Consider the following 21,057-nt stretch of genomic DNA (forward strand, 5'->3'; position numbering starts at 1 on the left):
ACATGCACAACTTTTTCATTGGTTCTACAGAGATCAACAGTTTCAAAGCGGCTGAGAGAGGATGGTATGTACTCTAGTTACACACAATCTTCATTAGTAATAACTGGATATTCCTACATTCTAGAAACTGTGAATGAGCACTGCTTGTCCCTTTACTTGTCCACATAATTTTAAAGGGCTCGGGGCTGACAAGGTAGATAAGAAATGGATCAACGTGAGCCTTTCTCATAGCTTAATTTATTTTAAATCCAAGCCCTATTCACACACAGCACACCGACAGGCCTTGTCAGCTCCAACTAGCATTGAGATATTTAAAACCATTAATGCTGTGCAGCGGTAGCCTGAACGTGTATGACACAAGCTGTCGCCGTGTGAAACAAAGCCAGATCTCTAACTGCCACAGCTTCCACTTTTGGACACAGCATGGCTACAAAACAGTTACCAAGCACTCAGACACAACAACAAAACCTCAAATGATCAGACTTTTCTCAATGTGAGAAGAAAAAAAAAGAAAGCAAAACCTACAGTGAGTTACAGAAGGAAAGAAGTGCTGTATACCTCATGTAATGAATGCAGGGGACTCAGTGTATCTTTAGTACAGGGGCTAACCCCATTGAGGCAAGGGTCAGAGTATGAAAAACACAGGCTATCTGCCTCCCTACAGGATATCCTCATGGATCAGCAGCAGTAGCCATGTTGACCCACCCTGTTATTAAAGAGGCTAATCTGTTCAACATGTCAATGTTAGCACTTTTAGCTGCGATTAATAAAAGAAGACCCCAAGAGTGCTGCGTGTGCTTTTTCAGTGCCCCAGGTTGTTTTCATTTGGTTTATATTTTTAGTGGTTTTTGCTGTTCGGGAATTCAACAGTCCTCTTTTCCCCTATTAGCATAAACAGAGTAAATTATTAACTTTGTTGAAAGAATTATAATCATCCATGAATCCTTAGCTCCCTGGTAGCTTTGTGTGTTTTTTTCCCTTTCCGCCACTGGCAAAGACTCTCTGGCATTGCAGGAATCATAAAAGCAAACGTAACTTTATATTTTATAGATACGGAACAATGCGCATGTGATGCCTGACTTTGTGGCCATTTATGTGATGCTTAAAATGTATGGCCCAGTGGCTTTCACAGGCTGGTAGTAATAGAACTGCTCTCTAACAGACTTGCTTTCTAAGTGCCTGGTGCTGTGTCTTAATTTGTAATCTAGTCAAACCAATTGTCCGCTAGCTAAAAAGGTCACAGAGACAATAGACTACACAGCCTCCCACAATGTAGAAAAAGCCCAGGGTGTCTTTTGTAGCTTTTTAAGCAAAGATGTAATTAAGACACCTTCATCTTCTGGGGTGAGAAGGGCACCAACAAGCGTCTGCTGGAAACAGAAGAGGAACTTCACATTACTGGAAACAAGTGAGACGCACGCCGAGAAAGAGCATTTGGTTAGAGGTGAAAATCACCTGTCTCCACAGCAAAGTGTCACCTCTGAGGACGTTTGCTGAGTTTACCTGCTTGTGCAGTCAGTGTGTGATTTTATACATTGTGACCAACGACTGTGGGAAAGCAAGCTTGTTGGGGAAAACTGAGTGATGCAAAGCAACACAGGAGAGGCAGAGGGGGGACTTAAAGGACGTGATTTATCTGGGCTTGATTGCGTGTTAATCGAGGTTACGTGTATTAAGTGGAATCTAATTGGAACAGACACTGGCAGTCTGACAGATCGACATGATGCAGATGGATTGAGGGGGGGAGTAAAGGGGGGATTGAGGGGGGGACGGGGAAAGGAAGAGGGAACTGTAGTGCAGTCGCAAAGAGAGAGAACGGAGGCAAATGTAACGGAACATTTAGCTTTTTCAGAAAGGGGTTTATGATAGCCAACATTAAAAAGAAAGCCGCCTGAGTCTGTGAAGCAGTCGAACCCTCAGAAAGGAGACTCTGCCGTTGGGGTCGTCTCACGTGCGTCTCATGATCGGCGGCTGATGAAACGTGGAGAGGAGGACACACACGAGTGAGATTTTGAGTGACAGGACACAGCGCTGGAGTTTGCCCTCCCCCCCTTTCAGTTGCCACAAACATTCATTTCTGCTTTATTGGAAATGAGGGGGGAAAAAAAAATACCCCTTCAAAAAAAGACAACACACAAGGTAAAGCGGTCGAGTGACAGCTGCCGGAAAATTTCTCACCTCGATGAGGGGACGAGCAACTGTTCCACCGGTCCCTCTGACTCTGTGCTTCTCCTGATAGGCGACAACTGTTTCAAAGGCTCTCTCCCCAAATCTGAGGTATTTAGCCAGCGGACTGAATGACGCTTTCAAATGTTACCAGAGTAATAGATCGTAAAAGTGGACCACCTGTTAAGGTCAAGCAACTGCGAACTCATAACTAATATCCCACGGACTCTGTGGACAAATAAAGAGAACATTGTTTGTGGAAAAAGGTTGAAGATTTGAAGTCAAAGATACAGTTCTGTGTAGACATAATTTCTGTTGTAGCGCTCCTCTGAATTGGTCAGTGTGGCTATAATTGGTGACGGGGGGATACAAAGTGTGAGTGACAGGAACGGCCTCAAAGCAGCAAATAGCCCAGGAGCAAAAATTACTGTCACAGTGCCATTATCTGAATCAGGGTTAAAAATACTGTAGTTCCTAACAAAAGGGTCACTTCTATTGATAACTGGCCCAAATCAAAGGCAACAATAACAAATTGATGTTCAAAGGTACTAAAACATGGAAATAAATGTGTACAAAGAGCTGATGAAAGAAGGAAAGAGAAACAGAGAAAGAAGGAAAAAGAGAAAAGGATAAAGAGAGCAACTATGGGCGTAATTTAGTGGTGGTTTGCAGGATAGTACTGCACTCGAAACTTCACTCATCAACACAAAATGCCTAAATTGTTCCCGACATGATCCCGTCATAGCACAGAGACAGGGGAGTTGCTTCGGTCATCCGTTGATTTGATCCATTATGACTGTTACACTAATGGCATTAATAAGGGCAAAATTGCTATTTTGAAACAGAATTTTCATCCTCTTCATTTGGCCAACCTTATCGCCTTTCAACTCTTCCCACACGGAAAAGCCTGCTGTGTGTGTGTGTGTGTGTGTGTGTGTGTGTGTGTGTGTGTGTGTGTGTGTGTGTGTGTGTGTGTGTGTGTGTGTGTGTGTGTGTGTGTGTGTGTGTGTGTGGGCGTATTTGAGTGTGTCTGTGCCCTCACCATGTAATGGCTATAAGGTCATCTCTATTTTCCAGGCTTGGTGTACAATGTCGTGGGATTGCAACATTTTGCACAGTTAAAAACAACAACATGAGCTTTGAAATTTGACTCCCTGCTATTTTCAATATGTTGTATTGACCAGCTGGCCGTGATAAAATATACTAACCTCATTAAACACGATCACAAAAAAAAACACCTAATGCTACTTAGTTTAATAAATGGTAAAATGGACAACACTGTGAGAAGCCTGCTTTTAAGACATCAAGCGAAGTTGTTTAAAATACAAATGTGTTCTTAAACTGTGTCTTGAATTAACTCTAAACTTATTGAATCAGTTGAGATAATGTATGTGCATGTTTCCGGTATATATTTGTGCTGAATGCGAGTATGTGAGTGTACGTTCAGCCCTCATCAGCCTCTAACATTGAGAGGAATGACACTCTGTGATCAAGGACATGAATTGCTCATTGATTTTTAGGGGCCAGCTTAACTATCCATTCCAATTGATTTTTAGCTTTGCTGGGTGTGCGAGTTATGGCAGTTTTAATGTATCATCTGTATGTGTACTCATCACCCACTGCCAGAGGATTTACAATAGTCTGTGGAAAATGCATATACAGCACCATGTGCAAATGAGGGACAGGGACTTTATCCTTTTCTTTTCATTTTCTATTATAAATTCCAAGAAGCCATAAAACCTCCTATGTTTTATAATAGGTGGAAAAAAAAAAATCACCTTTATTACGCTTTTTATATCTTTAACCATTATCTGCTTCTGAACTTAGTAAATGATCTATTGGGAATAAACTGCAATGGTTTTTATCTTGATACATTTGAGGGAAATAAAACCAAAGCAAATGAATGAACTGTAATCCCCTTTAATGCTAATCAGTGTTGTTTAGAGCATTCATGTCAGCTTGCAGTATCATGTAGCCTTGCTAAAAACAAAACAGTAGAAATATAAAGCGTGCTCTGGCCTTTATACAGTACAAATATACATAACACAGCTTTGCCACAATCTCCTGAAAATAAGTTCAAGACTCTTTCACGACTTTTTAGTCTCATCTTTTTCCACTTACTAGGATCCTACTATAATAACTCATATTACCATGAATTAACAATTCACATAAACTATTAATAATCAATGATTTGATGATGTAAGAAACAAAGTCAGAGCAATGTGATCCAAAAGGCGGTCTAAAGTCATCTGTCAGGTAGAAAGTCATTAAAATAGGGGCTCGTTTTCCTGTGCCAAGCTTAGGTTTCACCGAGGCACGGATACATTTCTATTCTTCAGCAAAAGGCTGTGCTCTCATATGATATCATCTCTTTTGGAGCATTACTCTCAATGGCTTGTCTTTTTTTTTTTTTTTTTTCATCTTTTGTTTTTTCCTTCAATTCAAATTGGCCTTTTTTTTCAAAATGGTTTGGGTGAAGCAGTCCTCTGTGTGAGGTAACTGCCTTTTGTTCAGTGAAAAGGACTGCATAAAGCACACTTTACTCCATCCTTAAAAAAACAAGTCTGCTTAATTAATGTTTTACAAGTGCTGCTGTATTCTTAGTAAAAAAAAAAAAAAAAAAAAGCCTCTATCAAAGCCGGCAGGTTCAGATTACGTACACTAATTGAAATTCTGAATTTCTAAGCCAACTTCTTTTTTTCCCTGCTCCCGCTCTTTCTCCCTGCGAACACAATAAAGCCGAGCGTTTTGTAGTCCACAAATGACATCAAATCATCTAAGTAATATGGGCTTTTCTTTTTTTCCTGTATTCTCATGTTCTGCTAGTGGGTTCATGAGACAGCTTAATAAAGCAGTAAATGCTTGGGGAAGCCTGAGAGCCTACTGTGTGCGCGTGTGTGTATGTGTGGGCCTGTGTGCACACGCGTGTTCTCATGTTTTACCTCCACCAGGGACCTCAAAGCAGAAGGCAAAGCCTGGTTCCACACACTCAAGCAGATTTTCCAAAAGAATAAAGCAAGAATAAATCCAGTGAACAAAAGAGAATACTGAAACCAAAGCCAAAAGTAAGACACTTATCTCATGGGTTGACAGTCATAGAGCCCATATTAATGCAGTCTGAGCTAAATGAATACAGCATAATTCACAGGTTATACATGCATTAGGTGCAGGAGGAAGGCAAGCTGTGTGAACAGCTGCAGGTGTGGGAGCAACGCCGGCCGAGGCTGAGTTTGGACAAGCATCACATACACCAAATGGCACAATAGAGGAAACATAGGTTTCTATGCACTGGTGACAATGATCTGAGATGTAGTTGGAGATTGGATCAACTGGGATACAGAAGGCAATCTTTTCAGCTCAGCTCATACTCTGCACATACACACGCTTGTTTCTAAGGGAAGGTTTCAACCTTTCCTGCCTTCACTGTTTATCTGGCAAGGTAACTGTAGCAGGTGATTACATAAATTACAGAGTTTTAAAAAAATCAGTCATCCTTGATAACCTTTGTTCGGAGTTAATCATTGCAGCAAAAGAAAACTGCTTCTCCTCTCTTCTCTTTTATATTTACCCAAACTCCTTCCTTTCAGTGGAGTATTATTTTATTGGCTTGTTTTGCAAGCATTATAACTTTGTATTCTCCCCTCAAGGTCAGTTTCTAGTGTGCCACGAGGAGTAGTTACACATGGGGCTTTTCAGGTCACTTACATTGTATTTGCATCAAATAATTTTTGATAAGGGATGTAAAAGACCTATAAAACCAACATCATAAACAGGCGAGGTGTAGCTGAAATAAGGACAAAAGATCAACGGCTAAATTTTTCCTTATCTTAGACACGTTGATATTTTTGAGTCAACCCCCTCCTCCTCCTCCCCCACACACCCTTCCAGGTCCAGCTTCTCTCCCTCTGCCGAGTAGGAGCATGGACTTGTTAGATTTAGTCCAATGGCTTCCCAGTGCGGCCAGCAAGCAAGCTCTTGTTTCATAGAGAAGTACCTCCCCTGTTATCTCCCTAGCACTATAATCACTTAACAAAGACTTGGGCATTTGCACAAATTAAAACATCAATAATGCATAAGTGCTTTTCAGTTTTGAGCTATAGTGTCCCTGTATTGGGATGAAATACCCCCCTCCGCCAGTGGAAAAACTCAAGCTCGCCATCTTCTGTCCCACAAACGACTTAAAGAAGCCACAGCCCTGTTTTGAGCAACAAACCCCCCCCCCCCCCCCCCCCCCCCCCTCCTTCATTTAAACTTGAGGCTAAAGCTGTGGTGAACATTTGGGATCTGCTTTGGTGACGGGACAAAATGGCTGGGCTGAGTGGAACACGGAAGTTGTTTTAAAGCGAGAGGCGGTAAGTGGTGGTGGTGCATCAATGCAAACAGGCAACACCCTTGAGTGGCGCAGCGTGGCATCCTTCCATAAACAACACCACCGCCGTGTCCCCGACATTTATGATTTGTGGTCAGAATAGCAATGCAGGCCTGATTCTAATCCAAGTCTGCATGTTTGCCCTATCCTTACATGGCTAAATCTGCCCAACCTACTCTCTTATTTTCCCAGATGAAAACACCAGACGTTTCATATGGTTGTCACAGAGCTCGGCTTAAAACAAGTCATATGAGAACATTACATTTGGACAAGGAAGGGAAGGGCGGGGACATCATGGGAAAGAAACTTAGCAACACTTTAAAAAAAAAAGAAAAAACAGTATGCTGTTCAGGCTACTGTTTAATTTGAGAAGAAAACCTCCTTCATATTTATTACTGCAGTTGTGGCTGGAGTTGCGCTGACTATAGAGGAGTTAAGTATCATTATTGGACTAGTAAATCCATGACCAGTACCATTCCAACACCAATAGAGGACGAGCCATTCTATACAGATGGCCTCAAGGACAATTAGGGAGTAATGATTGGTTGCCACATAAATGAGGGAAATTCTATTTGCTGCTGCACTTGCTGATGATCACAGTCCAAATGCCTCTGACAATAATATGGATGGCTGCTTTAAACTTATTTGTAAATTCTGGTTAAATATAAAGAACACTAGAAAAGACTAATTCTTAAGTATCTGTCAAATATTTAAGGAATACCCAAGAAGGAAAGGTTCAACTGTAAGTCTTTTCAAACATCCCATTATTATGAAAAATAAAGAGATGAGACAAACAGCACAGCGATCTAAAATATTATCGCTTCAATCATATCCTTTTCCCAAGATATCTTCATTTCCCCCCTCCCTTCTCTGTCAGTTAGTCTGGCAAACAATCCCCTTGTTAGCAAACTGTTAAGACAGCCGCTTGGTACACAAATTGCGCTCGACCAAGCGAATTTGTTTTGCAAGGGTGACCTGTTTAATCATCTCATTTTCTTTGGCGGACATTTATTCATCTGGTTTCCACGGTTACAGAGAACATTAAGGGGCTACAGTAATAAGGCTGGAGAGTCAAACAGGTAATAAAAAAATTAACGCCATTTTCCAGCAGCCGAGGACAGTGGGTGAAATGAATCAAGGGAGAGGGAGAGGAGCAGCGGGGAGAGCAAGGGGGTGGGGGCCGGGGGTGGAGGGGGGCTCCAATATTGTCCAAACAATAAGCCTTAGCGGTTATTTTACTCTGTAGATCAGGTGGTGCTGTTATGGACATGACACTTTGGGCACAGAGCAGGAGAGATAAAGCTTTTAAAGTGGCCCTGCTCCTTTTTTTATTGTCATTTAGCGATTACATATCAGAACAATTAAAAGTTAGCCTGAGATATCTATTAACTTTGCTCTTTTTTATTTCTCCTGTGCTTCAGAGGGAGGATAATTTACACTTCTGGCATGCAACGTGTCAATAACATGCAAGGGACAAGATGACATTTAGGAGCCCTAGTGAGAAATGTTTCGTAGTCCTCCCAAGTTGAATCATGTTTTCTACAGTTGTCCTCTGAAAAACTGAGCAACAGCAGAAGAAAAAGAAAAATACCCTCGGAGATTAGAGTTTGTTGCACTCTAACTATTAGACAGGGACTTTACATACAAATTGAGAGGCTCCAGCTTCTTGCCAAATATAGAAAATTCCAGCACAATAGGGGGAACAGGTGCTGAGGGCCCATAGAAAGTGACGAAGCCGAAGAGCTGGGTTGCTGCTGAATGCCAAATAAGGCAGTAAGACACGTTGCACCAAGGCACAAAACAACTGTAGTGTGATTTCCTATGTCTGATGACTGTCACTGATTCTCCCACAAACTGCCTTCCCTGCGATAACACACTATTCAGAACTGTTTTTAATAATAACTGAACAAGAAAAAACAAGCAACAAATTTTATGCATTACTCATTTCTCCACTCCTTCCTAAAGTATTTCTAATTGACAGCACGGCTTTGGCACTCCTAAAATATGCACAAAACTTCTCAACCTATCCCTTAATCATTTAAATCGTCTTGTTTAACCTGTATTTGGACATTTTAGGACTCTGCCAACACCTGTCCGCCGTCCTTGTGAAAAACAAACTAAGTTGAATTATTTCTTTGTTTGCTGTTGTGTTACTTGCATATATGTTGTTGCCGGGGGGTGGCTCCGGAGTGACTGAGGTTGGAGAGGGAAATACAACTGCTGGCAGACAACATCTCTCAGGAGAGGGAGGGAAAAAGAGATGTCAGCCGACCCTCCTTTACACACACACACACACACACACACACACACACACACACACACACACACACACACACACACACACACACACACACACGTAGGGATATGCACTGTAAGATCAAACATACACCGCTCGCGTGTCACAAGGACCGCTCTCCCCTCCTCACTCCTCACTGAGGCAGGAGCCCAGAGAAACAAACTCTCGTCATACATGCCGGGTGAAATCCCCAAAAGGGGATACAGAACGGACAGCAAAAAGGCTAAGCTGTGGCAATGGGACTGCCAACTGTTCTGCTAACAGCCTCTTAACAGGTGTGGGCTCCAGAACCATGTAATCCTATCAAGTTACCAAGTAAAAAAAAAAAAAAAAAAAAAAAAAAAAAAAAAAGGAAAGAAATCCGGCAAACTGCATACTCCTGAGCTCTTCTCTTCTCCCCTTCTTCTCTGTCTTTCCCCCTCTCTTTCTGTTGTGACAGAAATGAACAGCTGGGCTTCAGATTTATCATGTAACGACAGTAATTATTGCTGCTGCTGCCTGCTACTGACCCAAGTGAATAGAATGTCACATGAAAACACACACGGCAGAAGGGGAGCTGAAGTTGAGGGGTGCCGAGTCGGGGACTGCGTGGAAGATGTATGGGAGACACAAAAGACCGAGCAGGGTAGTGTTGAAACGTCACTGCGGTCCTGTTTGCAGTCAATTACGATTGAGGACAGGGGTGTTGGCTCTGGAACTCGGCAGAGCAAACATTTTGACGCTCAGAGTGAAAGTGACGCAAAAAAAAACCTGATTTCTTGTTTCTGTTTTTTTTCTCTTCCATCCGATCAAAAAGCAAAGCAAGAGACGTTACAGCAGGTCCCCAACAAGAGAACTGAAACCGTGCTCAACACAAACAAAAATCAGTTATAAAGTGAGAGAAGAGATTTGTTTTTATGCCTACTCTTCTCTCGTCAAACATATGTGGTTAACTAAACTTGCAATTAATTATTCAACAAAAAATAAAGAAAAGTCAGATATTGGACCACACAGTGTTTCCGTCATTATCTATAACCAGTCCGACCCCACCTGACGTATTTATTCCAGAGATAAGAGGGTCACAAGATAAACTACTAATTTATTACCCGTGTCTATCACTGTCCTTGTCATTAGACAGTTAACCCCAAAAAGTTGTGGTCTGTCACATTCCATGCCCACTAACCTACGTATGGGCTGGTTCACACCTTAAAGACCCCCTGCCACATTTAAAAGGATTAGTCACCACATTTTGTGCCGGCTTAATCTCTCTTTCAGCTGGCCTAATAAGTGCGCTTCGATAAGCGAAGCATGCAAATTCATTCATGGCCAGTGGAGACCACGCTTTCAGACAAACGCGCCAAAGTCTTCCACTCTGCTAATTACCTCTTCATTTTCCCCTTTTCCCCTCTTATACAGCAGATCAACAACTACAGATTATTCTACTCCCTGATTTTGCATGAAATTATAATTTCATATGAAAGATTAGGAAATCGAAAAAAGTTATAGAGGCTTCTCTCTTGACTCTGCACACAAGAATACATGACACGGCACATTTAGCTGCCAGATTAAAAGCAGGATTTCTTTTGCGCTGGTTATGCTCAGAGAAATGAGAAAGAAATATGGATAAAAAACCACTTTTTTTCCCCCTCGAAATATTAACCTTTAAAAACCTTTCTTTTCTAATCCATGATATAATTTATAATTGATTGCTTTCCTTTATAAAATAGCAGGATTACAAAGAATATTTCCACTTGCCTTATTTTTAGCACAGCAGTTTAACAAACATGCATTATCTGTGATAATAAAAACTTAGGCAGTTATATTTTAGATAATAAAGGCAATGAAGACCCAAGGTGCAACCTGTTTATCATTCTGGAATATTTCTTCACCAAGTATTAATTAGGCCATTACTCCAGATTGGTGACGGGGAGCTTTGAGGTTTTAATTAGGTGCTGGCCACTGCATGAGTGCACCGGAGTGAAGAAAGGGGGTGGTGATGCCACTTGCCTTGCTGCTGGCCCATATCAAGTAGCCCTGAACACTTTGGCTACTGCGGCAAGATGCATGGCAGCCCACGTGCATCTGGAGTTTATTTGATCATTTGATCTCTGATGTTTCCTCTTCCTGCCGGTAAAAAAAAAAAAAGCCAGTTGGTGTGATTTGGGTATTAAAAGATGGGGGTTAAGGTAATTATGGTGTTGGGTGGTTTCTGTCTGATGACTGGGCACATGCTCAATCAGGACTCAGCTGTCCCTCTCTTTCCCTTTACCCCCCCTAACACGCACGCACGCACGCACGCACGCACACACTCCCTCTCGCGCGCACACACACACACACACACACACACACACACACACACACACACACACACACACACACACACACACACTCCCTGCCCTTGTCTGTTGTCTGTGTCCCCCCTTCTCTGCCCCTGCCACTCTGCTAAAACCAGGCATAACACACACAGCCTCGCGCAACATCAATCAAATACTGAGCGCGGACCATAAAACTACACAAACATATATGCTGCCATTAACTGCTGTATTTGACAATCTGTGAAATAAGGAAACTACATTTAAAGATACAAAAACAATTTAGACTGGAAAATCAAAATCAAGAATTGACAAGTAATGCAGTTTTTAAATATAAATTAAAATGTTGGGATAAAATTTTACTGTTTTTAACAATATAAAAAACAAAGCAAAAGAAAACATGATTATAGCCTTTTTTCTTTTTCACACCTAATTTAAACTAACTGAATCAGAGTGTTGTGTCACTATATTTTGATGCATATGCAGACGATGACAAAAATCATACATTTTTGTATAATATGAAAAAGATATTAAATAAATAAATCTTGAGAATGTGAGTGTTTTTCCTCGGTTGACAAGGCGATACTAATCACCTCGTTGCTGAGAAGCACTCTTCCCTGACAAGGCTCCTTAGAATACAAGGATCCCCCAGGAGAAATCGGCATGAAAGAGGTTAAAGACAATGACTCGCATTTTTTCCCTCCAAATGTCTCCCTGTTAAATTTATTTCAAAACTCTGTTAATCTGCTGTACACAACATTTCCATTAGCATAGTCCAGCCCCCTAATAAAAATTCTGGCTAGTTTAATTAAAAAATGTAAATTTACTGTCATCCAAGGAGCAGCAGAAATAGGAGTGCAACAGCATATTTTATTGCTTAAGACATCAAATTGATTCAGGTTATTGCTAAATTGTGATAAAAGGTTATTGAGGGCCTTCAGACCTGGACTTGTTTTTCTCCCTCATTTCATCCCAGTTTTGTGGACGGCCGTAAACGATGGAGAGGGCCACAAAGGGTTAATGAGACAACTCGGTGAGGGAGAAGGCAATCAACATTATGACTCATAAGAGGGGAGAAAAACATTTTCCGAGCTGACGAAAAGTTTGAAATTAGGGTGTGTCACGATAACAGTCAAACTTGTTTGTTGTTATTTTAAACTATAATGCAGGACACCTTAAATAACCAGAAATTATCACCAAGCTCTCACTGTCTGTCTCTCGCATGTGTTTGTGCAACCTTGTGGTCATAGTGGTCTACTGTACAGTTTTCTTTAAGCAATGTTATCTTTAGATTGTCCTTTATTTTTTATTAATACGGCCATGTACAAGTTAAAGAGCAGAAACGCCTGAATATTGTCAAGAGCAGTAGAAAACAAATAGAAAGTAGAAAGCAGTAGAAAACAAATAGAAAGGAATAAAAATGAAATACAGACAGAGCACATAACTGACATATAAACATTAAAATGAAAAGCCTGGAGCAAAGCCTGCTTTGAGTTTGAATTACAGATTTTGTTTTCTATTTTTTTTTTTTTTTAAGACAAAAACACAGAATAATCTTGACTGTATATATATATTTTCCCGGGAATCCTTTCTGTAATTTAAAACTCTGATGGAATTTTAAAAATATCCTACTCAAAAATACCACAACCTTTGATAAATATTTTTATACTGTGTGAGTTTAAAATAAGGCGTTTAAAAAGTAGGGCAGATCAGATTGATCAAAGAGAAAGAGAACTCGTAATGTCTCAAAAAAAACTATTATTTAGTTATCAAGCAGGAATAATGAAATGTGGAGGGAGTATTAATAAACACACATTATAAAAGGAAGACACCATGCAGTCAGAAATCACACACGCACATACAGTACACACACAACAGAAAGAACTAAATGTAAAATTTGAAAACACACAAAAAAAGTCGACTTATAAGTTAAGTGGGGAGTAGAGTGACGCTTATAAGTATAAGGTGTAATCCACTTACAACAGGACAAGTTGATCTTTCTAAAAGTACGCAGAGAAGGACTGTTGTTAACCTGGCAGCTACAGGTTTAATCAAATTTAAAATGACTCACTGGTGCATTTGCACAAAAAAGGTAATCACTGAGATCAATCTTTTTACATATTTGAAAAATATACATATTTACAATTTTACCTTCCCTCTGACGCATTTGACATATCAGTATGTTAACATATTAATGCAACAAACACCTGTGTACTGTCCATACACTAATTAGAAGTACCTGGAAAGGTGTGAGCACTGCTCCTGTTCCCTTTACATGTGTGACAACATAAGCAACACAACAGTTTGTTTGCTTTGTCCCCTTGGCAACAAACCCTTAGGCCATTCAGGTTACCCTAATGGTATCACCAGTGCCTCTGTGGGTCAAACCAGTACCAGTATTTCTACTGAGCCAAACACTGGCTTTTAAAAAACAATCAAACATGTAGTTAAATGAAAAGGACTAAAAACAAGCAGGAAAATGTGAATGATGAGGAGGGAAAAAAAAAAAAAAAGCCTGACAAGGTGTTGTGCTGGTCTCATGCTCTAGCACAGAAATATACTCTGTCAAGAGAAAATGAAACTTGAACTTTCTTCACGTGCTGCATGTAACACAGCGTCCTGAGCCGTGTGGTGGAGAAATATCATATTTGATATTGCAGTCACCTTTGGGCACTGTCAAAGAGCTATAAATAAGGGTGTCGCAACACTTGGGTATACGTACGCGCTGGCACATAGTTTAATCAGGGACAACTTCCCCTCTCTGTATATTTAGTCCGAGATAAAGGCACACCTTAAACTGTCAGCTAATAAAACGTCTCTGACAAAGATAGAAAAGAAGAAGAGTACTCACCATATTCAGGGAAGTCGAAGTTAAATCCTCTCAGACATGTAACTTTCATAATATTACTCAACTCTGTTAGAAAGTCATTCGAATGTTGGTTGGTGGAGGGGGAAATAAAGCGGAAAAGTAACTAGATAAAAAAAAAAAGGCTTCCTTCAATCAAGCACTAAACTCCTTGACATGTAATCTGTCAATAGTTTGTTGCTGAGATAATGCCGGCTGCCACGAGCGGATTTGATTGGCAGCTTAGGGTTTGGCCCCTCCTTCCTGTGGTTTGACGGGGGGGTAGGTGAAAGAATATGGAGCCTCCCCCTTGCCTGCTCTCTCTCTCTCTCTGTGTGTCGCTCTCTCTGCCTCTCGTGCGCTGCCTCTCTCTCCGCTCTGCTCCCATACACACACACTCACACACACACACACACACACACGCAGACCAAGCTGTTGGTGATGTTGTCTGAATAGGCTGATAGGAAATTATGGCAGAGGAACCGGAGCAGTTTTTTTTCTCCCTCCCTCAGTGGGCTGGCCTTTCCATCTTTGTGGTCTTCTAGCCTTTCAACTCTCTTGGGGTGGAGCCTCCACTGCCTCTATTCAAATGAGGGGAGCACAACACTTTAAAAAAAAAAAAAAAAAAAGGTTTTGTGGAGGAAAAGATTACACATTTATTAAAATATATTATATTTTTCTTCATTAAGTATTTGAGGCTTTTAGGCCAAGTATTTAAATCAAATGCAGTGTTACCGCATTTAAAAACAGCTTCTTTAACAACCGTATTTGATTATTATTTTATATGAAGTACAACAAGAGTATGTAAAAAGCTATTTCAACAGTTTTGTGAGCAAGTCAGCCACTTATTAAATCATCATTGAATGTTGAATGTCTCCACATTAAAAGGGCACAATTATATTGAGTAAACTCCTGCATATGATGAATATTCTTGGCCTCTCGTGTGTCTTGAAGAAACAGAATATTTGAGGAAAAATATTACTGCAGCACTTGAGCTTGAAGCAAATAACTCTTCCACTTCTCTCACAAAACAGAGATCCTCTCTATTTCAGTACTGCGCAGCACACTTTCTTTGCTTCTCTCCCTCACAGCGCACTCTCTCTCTCTTTCCCTCCCTCTGATAAGCTATCAGTTTTCATTGTAATTTCAGGTGAAATGATAAACGACAGCCGTTACCAGGTGACAATGAATACTTTATAAGACAAACCCCTTATTTGCCTGGCAGTTTCTTCCGCAGTAGCATGCAAAGTGCCTCTGGACCATTTGTACATAATGTCCATATACTGTAAACATAGGCTCCGAGTCCAGAATATGGAATTTACAAAGCGATACAAAATAACAAGAAAGTCTAAACTTTCAAAGGCAACTGGATATTCCTGTTTTTCACAGCAGTTTTACTTTGAATAAAGGTGTTGTACAACTAGAATTTACTTGTCATAGAAAAGAGGAAATGAACAACTTTATGGTTGTGAACCATAATGCAGTGACACATAGTTCTGGCTTCAGTTCCTGAGTGCTGTCAAGAGGAGTCCAAAGTATGTACATAAAACAGGTTTTGGTTGATTCTGAAACGATGATGACTCATTCTGGTTAATAATGGAGAAAAAAAAACCTTTGTCTTCTCCTTCCGAACCCACATAAAGTAAAACATCTTCAAAAGAGCTTCTATCAAAAGGTCACACCCTTAATCTCACTTTGTACTCTAAATACAACTTCAGGTTTGTATTTGCATTCGCTGTGATTAAATGTTATTGTTTTTCTCATACATGACCTGACTTGGCAGCCCGATTTTTAAAAAAAATCGCAAAGCTTTTGGATGAAATCTTTGGTCAAGTGTCAGTCTTGTTCTTCATATCTCACATATTGTACAAGCATATTTTGTTTGGTGGATTAGCTACACCTGGTAAAGTTTGACGCCTATATAGATCATTACTTTAAAACTGGGTTAAACACTCCCTGCCACTAAGCTGACGTGTTTATACATCCATTGTTACATCTGTTTAAACATCTGTATTTACTGTAATTTAGTACAAAAGGCATGACATATTGTCAATAAAGTTAATAACAAAGGAAATCAGATCACTTATGTTGTAACTTACAGTATTTTAAAAGTATTGAGCTCTTGTGAGCAGGTTTAGTCCAACAAGACTGGGATAAGAGACAATGTAATTAGAATTTTGTGTTTAAAAAAAACAACCTGACATTTCTATCAGCTTTAAATGAAAGTTTAAAATAAGTGTGGTTGAAAATAGGATATGAAAAAATCTGTATGGTTGTAACGCTGACGTTTTTGTCGCAGATAGGTACAGGATAACAACAAAAACTTGCACAGTATCCCTAAACTTGATATCGGGGGACGTTTTGGTGTGCAGGGTGAATTCTATTCATGTAACAATGTCCACAGGAGGGAGGGTTTGTCGTCCATGCATTACAGCCCTCTGGCCCTCGAGCTGCCATCTTTGGGGGCGAAACCATTACTTTTCACAAGGAGCTGTGGGGCTTTTCGTTTGATGTGGTCTCGGGGTATTGTATGTAGCATGCGGGAGAATGTTGAGGGCAAGGTGGAGTGTGTATGCATGTGAGTGTGTGTGCGCGCTGCTGTGCGTGTGACATGGTAGGGGTACATCAGTCAAAGGGCCGCCGGGCCAGACGTTTGGCTGCCCCTGACAGTGCACTCCAGGAGGGGCTGGTCTGGTGCAGGGCCCACTCCGAGTCCTCCATTCCCCAGGACAAAAGCTATGGCCCAGTTGAAAGATGTGAATTCAGTGGCTTTTGTGCCCAAAGCCCAGAGACATGCCGAGTGAGAAATCTGACCTTTGCCGAAAGTCAGATTGTGTTTTTGAACCCCTCTTGCCGTCTCTGGCAGTTCAGGGCAAAAAGTGAGCGAGCGAATAGGACAGAGTGGGTGTGAGTTGGCGTGGGGTGGAGCTCTGTCCTAACAGGCGAAGAGTACAGGTGGTGGTGGTGGTGGTGGTGGTGTTGGGGGTGGGGGGGTGGGGGGGGGCAGAGGGGCGATGCACAGGAGGAGCGGCATGAGCCACTTCCAGTGCCTCTAACTTTAAACACAACAAATTAAAATTGTTTATGTTTTTCAGTGGACAATGGATCAAGTTCATTCTTGATATTCACTGTCATGTTGTGTAAAATTGGCAGGAAATAGAACGTGTAAAAGCTTAATTCTGAAGCAGGGGCTTTTAAAGTGGGATTCAACAAGAGTTCACCCTCGTGCTATTCGAGGTTGTCTGTGATGTGGAATATTATTCCCTCTCACGTCTGTTTATATTGCATTATATATTTATTTTTAAGCAGAGAAGGAGCTGAATATTAAACTTACACACAAATATAGCTGGAGCAATGATGATGGCAATGCACCACATTTTGATGATCATCATTTGCATTACTCATGACAATGATTCTTAAGAATCCCATTTGATTTTCATAATTAGAATGTAGCTGTATATGCATCTATACATACACTGAAAATCACATGGCAAAATCTCATTATAGGTGCACACTCGGAAGCAATTAACATGGAGTTTGTATGAAGTATAAGGTATATTTGTATGTCGACATATTCACATATTCTTGCGTCTTTCTTTTTTGTGCTATACCCTACTGAGATTACCTGAACCAGGATACAGCATGTTGCTTGGCGGCAGTGTGCTGAGAGCAGAGATTTACTAGATAGAATAGGCCTATGTTTTTCAGTCATACATTTTTCTTGACACTGCTTTCATCCCCCGGCCGTAATCATCATATCTCGCCCATTGCTCTCCCGGATGCAGACATCCATAATGCAATCTTCCTAATTTTGATCCCTCGCAATCTGGTTTTAAAAGGAGGAGAAAAAAGGGACATATTTCTGAAGGCTCGCTCGGTAATCATTTTAGACAGATAGCCTTTCCCATCGCAGATGAGCAAATATTTGTAAACCAGCTATCTAATGGAAAATTATAGTGAAATTAGAGTGAAATTCATGACAGTGAAATCTGATTATCTGTAATTCTATTATGCCATCTTAGCCCACACAGCATATTTTTGTAGAGTTTTTTCCATAAATACCTATGCCAGGGGTCCTGCTAATCAAATAAAATTGAAATTCATCTTCCCATTAAATTCAATTAGCTGCAATTTCTAAAGCCTAACAAAGATTTTAATTACTAAATTATAAAATTCTCCCTAGCCAAATTGAGGAGAGAAAAAGCGCATCCCCTGCATCTGAAAAAAAAAAACCATGAAAGGAAATTGTTGATCAAAAAAAGATATCCAGGGGAAAATAACATTAGGGAGAGCACTGGGGCCCTTATTCAGCGAGTCTGGGTGGGGAGTGACGTGTGCCAAGCGCTAGGCTCCTGGGCTGGAGGAAATGAACTTAGCTGAGGTTCTCTTTGTCTCTAAATGTCTGCCCTCAGAGTTATTATGCTGTAATTGACTAATTGACACCTTAATTTCATTTATGGGGCTCCTGTGTTCATAAAGCAACCTCTGGGTGGGGCAGTGGTCTTGAGCGGAAGCAAGGAAGTCAACATGCAGGACACCAGGTAGGGCCTTAGGCCTTCAGTCCTGTCCTCGGCAGATGACGATTATGTATTTGATAATGAAATGGTCAGGAAGAACACAGTGACTTAGTAGAGGCTTAAGGAGCATCTTACTCGTATGTTTAAATCCCTCTGATGCATGCTGATGGGTAATAATCATGCATGTCCAGCCTTACAATCTGTCACTAGACACAAATGACCTCCTTCAGGGTCAAAGGAGTTTATTTTAGGAAGTAAGGTTCTTAAAACTCTCCAATGGGGATTCAAGCAATGTAATGGCTTCTTTAACTTCACAGGTGACCACGGCTGCATATTGTTTAAATGTGTTTCATCTCTGATTCATCTGAGAAGTAAGCGCAACAAAAGCCAGGAATTGCTAACGTTTAGAGGAGAACACACTGCTAATAGGACAGCTCTGGGGTCTCAGGTCAGCTACCAGGTCTGTTTCCCAGCCACCCCCTGCTCCTCACCAGTGGGCCACTAAAATAACAGCCCAGCACCCTCTGCAGACTACAAAGCTCCATCTGAAAAGGCACCTGCTGCTGTTATTCACTTTAGCCCCTTTGGCAGCTCACTCTGTCTGTTTAAAGGACACGTAGGAGAGAAAGACTGACTGGGAAATGATGAATTATTTAAGTATGATGTCTAATTGTTTCAAGGCAGACATCTTGTTTCTCGAAGGTAAAGCTTGGGGGTGGGTGTACATGTGGGGGGAGGACTCTTTGTGAAGAGGTCTGTCTACTGTGTAATTCAGGCAGTCTCGCACTTGAAGTGGCTGCGTAAATATGACCAAACTGAAACTTTAATCTGCTTTTTCCACAACCAAGCTGGCTGGGTATTAAAGATAATCTTTTTTGTGTGTCATATGGTGGGAGATATAGATGGAGCTAATTTTTTAGAGACAAATCTGATATTTGTCAACTGGTTGAAAAAAACCTGGGGATTTTCTCCTAATCCTCCCTTGGATGTGAAGGCGCGTTAACAGCAAAATGCAGATGGTGTTCTGTGCACGGAGAGTACCCAGCACTCAGCGCAGTGCATACGGAAAGGCGCAGCTAGCCTCGCTAGGGCTCAAAACAACCTGCAGATAGCGAACTCCCCCCCACATTCAATTAACAAGCTACTTGTGAAAGCAAAGGCATGTTAGTTTATTCCAAAGCGCAAACTTTGCAAAATACATTTCTTGGTTGTTTCTCTTTACTTTTTTGTTTCCTTGCTGACATTACATCCTTACTTCTAGGCTGTGTTCATCAAATATTCAGTTGCAACTCAATTCCAATAAGCAAAAGAAAACAAATTATAAATAAAATGGAGGCATAAATCTTTCAGGATCCTAATTCCAACTTTCCCTCGGAGTGTTTCTGTCTTGATTTTGTCACATTAAGCAGTTTTGCTTTCCGTTCCCACTGCTAGGCGTGGCTGATTTTCACTGGTGGAAAGAGCCCTTTATTCTTCTGCTCTCTTGTTTTGGAACACTGTGCATTTTGTGGTGTCACTGCTTTTATGCACAATTATCACTTGTGTAACTTCTGGTTTTGGTTTTATGAGATAGAACAACAAAAAAAGCCCATGTGATGTTCCTTTTTTGGTTGCAAAGGGACTGCTCTAAGTCTGCACTCGCCATGTCAAGTATAGCATTACTATAACCAATCGCCACAGTGATGCAAAACTGCCCGAACTGCTTTATCTTAGCCAGTATTTTTGGGAAGATATTTGCTCTGGTCATTTTAGCACCAGAATGCAACATGGCATGGGTGCATTCCTCGACTGCTTTGTGGCTCCGCATTACATTTGACATTGTATTGATAGTCATTCGGTGGCCTTTAACAGACATCAGGTCAAACATGTCTTGTACCATGTCCTAGCTCCAAAGAGACCAAACAACTCAGAAAACGTACCTGAGAGGAACATATGGTGTATGCACCGAAACACAGTACTGTGTAGATGAGCTTAAGGGTGTGTACTTCTAAACCAATTACTGAATATATAGCTACGAGTACTAAGGTTGCCAGTATGGGACAGAGCAGATTAATGTCAAGAGGACAGCATAAAAGCTCAAATAGGTGCAGAGGGACAAAACATCTGACCATCTGCAAAATAAAGATAAACTGAACTTATTTCTCAGCACTTTAACTCTCACAGTATCTCTTATAGTCAATTTAATGTTAAGAGTAATCGTTGTTTCTGTCATTGAGGTTCCATAACAAGGGAGTACTTCTCCAGGAACATTTTAAAAGAAATATCTATACTGAAAGCATAATTAACACAGTGGGACCTTAATTAAGTACATTTCATTTTTTGTATTTGTTACGTGAATCCACTTTAACTTGTAAAAACAGAATTTATGAATTTAAAAAAAAGTCTACGAAAAGTCTTTTACTCACAGATCCAAATTGTTTTAAAAGAAAATCAACTCGCTAACAAATAACTGAGAATTTTATGAGGCTGCTGTGTCCTTTTATACATTTAAGCATTAATAGCTGTAAGAAAGCTTCAAAATTCAAATGCAACAGGCAAGGAATCTATGTTAAGTCTGCAGTGTGTGTATTTGT

General features: G+C 40.7%; 1 protein-coding gene across 2 annotated transcripts in view; it reads right to left on the minus strand.

Moving 5' to 3' along the window:
- The window catches only part of casz1 (castor zinc finger 1), a 168,347-nt gene that overhangs the window by 61,253 nt on the left and 86,037 nt on the right, over positions 1-21,057 (minus strand). The window contains exon 1 of one of the 2 annotated variants that reach the window (XM_069140853.1): positions 13,974-14,412. The exons of the other annotated variant lie outside the window; for it this stretch is intronic. Within the exon in view, the coding sequence (XP_068996954.1) occupies positions 13,974-14,022 (49 nt within the window). The 5' untranslated portion in view covers positions 14,023-14,412. Of the gene's footprint in view, positions 1-13,973; positions 14,413-21,057 lie in introns of those variants that run through there. 2 annotated transcript variants of the gene reach the window in all.

Source organism: Embiotoca jacksoni, unplaced genomic scaffold, assembly GCF_022577435.1.
Source record: "Embiotoca jacksoni isolate LCO1_2020_lvr unplaced genomic scaffold, fEmbJac1.0.p SCAF_9, whole genome shotgun sequence".
NCBI classification, from domain to species: domain Eukaryota; kingdom Metazoa; phylum Chordata; class Actinopteri; family Embiotocidae; genus Embiotoca; species Embiotoca jacksoni.